General features: G+C 59.2%; 1 protein-coding gene across 1 annotated transcript in view; it reads right to left on the bottom strand.

The window, feature by feature from the left end:
• Positions 1 to 3,850, bottom strand: part of CERCAM (cerebral endothelial cell adhesion molecule) — a 6,676-nt gene extending 2,826 nt beyond the window's left edge. The window contains exons 1-5 of the mRNA XM_030885125.1: positions 3,651 to 3,850; positions 2,112 to 2,222; positions 1,837 to 1,954; positions 353 to 487; positions 1 to 176 (exon numbers count right to left, since the gene is read on the bottom strand). The exon at positions 1 to 176 is cut by the window's left edge and continues 20 nt beyond it. Of these exons, the coding sequence (XP_030740985.1) occupies positions 1 to 176; positions 353 to 487; positions 1,837 to 1,954; positions 2,112 to 2,222; positions 3,651 to 3,850 (740 nt within the window). The remainder of the gene's footprint in view (positions 177 to 352; positions 488 to 1,836; positions 1,955 to 2,111; positions 2,223 to 3,650) is intronic.
• Between the last annotated feature and the right edge of the window lie 486 nt (positions 3,851 to 4,336).

Genomic DNA, 4,336 nt, shown 5'->3' with positions numbered 1-4,336 from the left:
ATGATGTCATCGAAGGGCCAGGTGTAGTTGGGGTGAGGCGGGTAGAAGGCGAGCTGGGATGTCCCTTCAGCCCGCAGGGACACCAGGAAGGTGGAGTGGACCATGGGGACACGGAAGCACCCCCGGCGCTGGCGATTCTTGGTGGGGAAGTACTCGGTGGTGCGGCGGTAATAGCCCTGGGGTGAGGGTGGGGGGCGGCTCTGGGTTGTAAAGGGCTCCTTCCTCTCCATTCCCACCAACTGCTTCCCCCTGCTATGGTCCACGGACCCCAAGACATGGGATCTCTGCTCCTGGTCTGTCACTCCTCCCAGGATCTCAGACTTCCTGAGGAGGCCCTCATCCCTGGTCTCACCTGAGGGGTGATCCCGCACCAGAAGTTGGAGTAATAGGTCTGGGAGTCCAGCATTGGGGCTACCACGGGCAGCCCCTGATCCATCAGAAGCTGCAGCGTCCGGTTGTTGGTCAGAATGTTGTCTGTGTCTGCAAACTGGGAGAGTGGGAAGAAGGTATCACAGCCCCAGCCTTGTCTAGGCTACAGATCCTGCCCCCCACAAAGGAAATCACTGAGTGAGACCCCTCCAGGCCACCACAGACCCCGAGCGGTTCCCAGAATCCCGCGGGAGCTCCTTGAAAGAAAGTCTAATCAACAAACTCAGTAGATCTGTTTCTAGACCAAGGATCTAGTCTGGGATAATGGTTCGGAGACTGGACCTGACTTGCTGCTAGAAGAGCCCTATCCAAGCTGGAGTGAGTCCAGCAAGCTACTCTGAGTTGTAGTCCACGGATCAAGGTTCGGTCTATCCTCTCAGCTCTGTCCCAGGAATCCAGGGTCAGAGTTCTTGAAGGAGAGTGTATCCCCAGGAGTAGAAGACGACTCATTAACAACCTACACAATGCAGATGATGCGTCTTGCTGGCCAAAAGTCCCGAGGACTTAGAGCACTCCCTGAGGAAGACAGAAGACTCCAGCCTTCCCTCAACAGAGAAAATAAAAATTCCCCACAACAATAAGCAGCATAAATGACAGAGACAAGACTGAAGTTGTCGAGGAGGAGTTAATGTTCCGTGGATCCACAATCAAGGCCCAGAGAAGCCGCCATCAGAAAATGGAATGATGTCCTTCCTGAGGGAAATCGGCTGCAAACATCTCTGCAGAGTGTTACAAAGCAAAGACGACGCTTTGAAGGCAAAGGTGCGGCGGACCCAAACCTTGGTAGTTTGCACTGCCCCCATGTCTGGGAAAACCGGACCGTGACTGAGGAAGGCAGAAGACCAACTGATGCCTCTGATTCCGGTGTCGGGGAACAACATCAAACAGACCCCGGCCCGCTCGAAGAAATAACAGATCTGTGTCTGAACAAGGACCGCAGGAGGCTCCTTTGAAGCGAGGACAGGGAAACTCAGTCGCACGTACTTTGGACATGTCATCAGGAGAGACCAGATCCTGGTCTTCGGACAGACATGTCATCAGGAGAGAAGGACAGCATGCTTGGTAAAGAACAAAATCAGAAAGAAGAGCAAAAAGGAAGACCTTCAACGAGACGGATGGACAAGGTGGCCGCCCCAGCGGCATCAAAGAGAAGCCATTGGGAAGAAGGTGCAGGTTGTGCATTGGGTGGCACGCGGTGAGTCGGCACCTGACAATAACATAAACCCTAGGATCGATTTCCAATGCCCAGGCTTAGTGCCTACTTTCAGTATCTGATCTGGGCTCTGGCCCCAGGATGCCATGTGAAGAATCTTCCGGGCTACAAGAGAGGTTCGAGTCACCTCAAGACTTGTGCCGGAGGCAGATACTTCCCCAGTGAGAAGCCCATGCGAGGCCAGGCTTCCTTACCAGGATGTAGTCAGCCCCCCAGTGCCTGGCAAAGGCCAGGGCTTCCTGCTTCAACTCCATCAGAAACTGGTACCGTTCTTTGGTCCAGTGCTTGGGACCCTCTTCATTTGGGTAGGACCTAAGGAATACAGATATGAGAAGTTTCATGGACGTGAGTGTCTCTCCCTCTCTGCAAGGCGGTGGGCAGAGCCCTGGGCAGGAGGCCGTGGTCCTGGGCTAGCCCGTTTTCTCTCTGGGCTGTGGCTGTTCCCCAGTCTTTCCCTCAGGTCATTTACCTGGGCTCCCCTTCAGGCCTCCAGACCACGGCTGCATAGTCGCCACCCACAGCAGCCAGCCACTCCTGCAGCATCTGGGTGGTGTTGTCCACATTGTGGTCTGTGGCACACCTGGACACAGAGGAAGAAGGCTGAGTGGACACTGCCAGAGAAGGACCAAACAGCCCCCAGGGTAGCCTTGACCCCTGGAGCATCACCACCTACCTGTGAGGTTGGCCTCCCTAGGGGACTGTGGTACACTACAGTGGAGGGTGAGGGGTTGGAAGCAGAACAGCCAAGTCCCAGCCACCTGGACCTCAGTCCCCCACCACTACCACCACCATCACGCCATTCCGTTTGCTATAAGCTTCCCTGAGCATGCCATGGGCTGAGAAGGCAAGTGCATTTGAAAGATGAAAGGTACCTCCACTCAGGTACAAGCTACAGGTACCTGCTCTGTTCCCTGGTTATTGTCCTACTTGCCGTGTGACCACAGGACAGCCCCTTCCCCTTTCTCAGTCAGGACCGGACAGAGCAGCGCGGCCTCCCTCCATGCACATGTTGTAATGCGGATCAAACCACACTTAGGTCCCAGAAAACTGCCGATGGGCGCAAGCCTGGCCGTCAGGGAGAAGAGCCTTGCTTGTCGGGAGGGAAGGGCCTCCCCTGACAGCGAGGAGCAAGGCTCAGCCAAGAGCCTCAGCTTGAATGATACTGCCCCTTTAAGCCAGCTCCCCAGAAGTGAACACTAACTACGTGTCATGTCTTGGAGGGGTGGGAACAAACTAACTCCCAAACTGCAGTCATTGTGGGCAGCCTCCCCAGGCCACAGGCCACGGCTCCACCTCTAGGCCTTGGTGTCTTGGGGTGGGCCTGAGGGGTAGCTTGTCATTTCTCTGTTTATCCCCAACCTCAGCTCAGGACGACTCCTGGTCTGGCTTCCAGAAGCTGGTGCTTGTGTTGAGTCCAGAATTCTTTACAGACACCTGCAGGGAGACACTCACTCCAGGAAAGGGGAGAGCTCCCCGCTCCCACGAGCCCTTGACTGACAGGGCCTAACTGGAGGTGGGGCAGTCTTACTCCCCTGCAGAGCATGACGGGGGGGCCCATGGCTGACATCACCCCCATCTGCTCTCCGCAAGGCTCAGTCCTGATGTTCCTGGCCCCGGAGGCTCCAGCCCTCAGGGGGCTTCAACGTTCCAGTCTGCTCCAAGTCAAGCTAACCCAAAGTCCCACCCAGATGGGGTTTGGGCTCCAAGAGCTGGGGTAGGAGCTGCGTCCAGCTTACACCACAGGAGGCCCCCAGAGGCAGAGAAGGGAACTGGACAATGGGGCAGGTGTCCAAGGGTCACCCGTATACAGCCATAGGGGTCCCTCTTTGCCAGTCAGGGGGCTAAGGGCTGCTGTCTGGGGCTTGAGGCTGCAGGCAGCGGGCCGTCTGCGAGGGTGGGGCCTGGCAGTATGTCTGGGCTGGGAGCAGATGAGGCTGTGGGGGCACAGAGGCCGGTCTGGAAGGCTGGGGAGAGTTTTCTCCTGGGTGCCAATGGCCGGGTGTCTCACCAGAGGGCCAGCCTGGCCCGGGGGTAGTCCAGCCGCTCCAGAGCGCCCAGGTAGTGGGGCAGTGAATGCTCGGCATTCCGGGCTAGGATGGCAAGGACCACGGCGGGCAGCGGTGGCTCCGCGCTGCCCGCAGCCTCTAGCCGCGGCCCCAGCGAGAGCAGCAGCAGGAGCAGCAGCCGGGCGACCGGAGCAGCGCGCATGGCGGGCGCTTAGGCTGCGGCGGCGGCCAGGGGCTCCCAGCCCCGCTAAGGGGAGTAGGCGGGGCTGCTGGGTAGGGAGGGGCCGGCGCAGGGTGGGGCCGAGGGGGGCGCAGGGAGCCACCCAAAGGCTGGTCTCCCAGTGCCGGGCACCTTGGGTGGGTTCTCGAGTTTCTTCTCCTAGGTCAGGGACTAGGGGGCATCGGGAGGACCAAGGCCCGAGGCCCAGGAGCAGACCCCTCCCCTGGGTGCAGGACCCCGCAGTGGGGAGGAGGAAAGGGGGAGGGCCTGGGGTGACGCCACGGGGGCCTCTCCGCGCGTGAGCGCACTTGACTCCTCTCAATCCCCGGCGGCGCTTCGGTGCCTGGAATCGGGCTCCACCGTGCCCAAGGCCCGGGAGTGCGGGTCCTCGGACCACGCGACCCTCGGACTTGTCCACTGCTCCCGCTCCCGCCGGGCCGGGAGGACTCGCGGCTGCCTTTCCGGGGT

Source organism: Echinops telfairi, unplaced genomic scaffold (assembly GCF_000313985.2).
Source record: "Echinops telfairi isolate 266 unplaced genomic scaffold, ASM31398v2 ScPeMD7_22;HRSCAF=79, whole genome shotgun sequence".
NCBI classification, from domain to species: Eukaryota; Metazoa; Chordata; class Mammalia; order Afrosoricida; family Tenrecidae; genus Echinops; species Echinops telfairi.
This window is presented reverse-complemented; position numbering and strand designations above follow the sequence as displayed.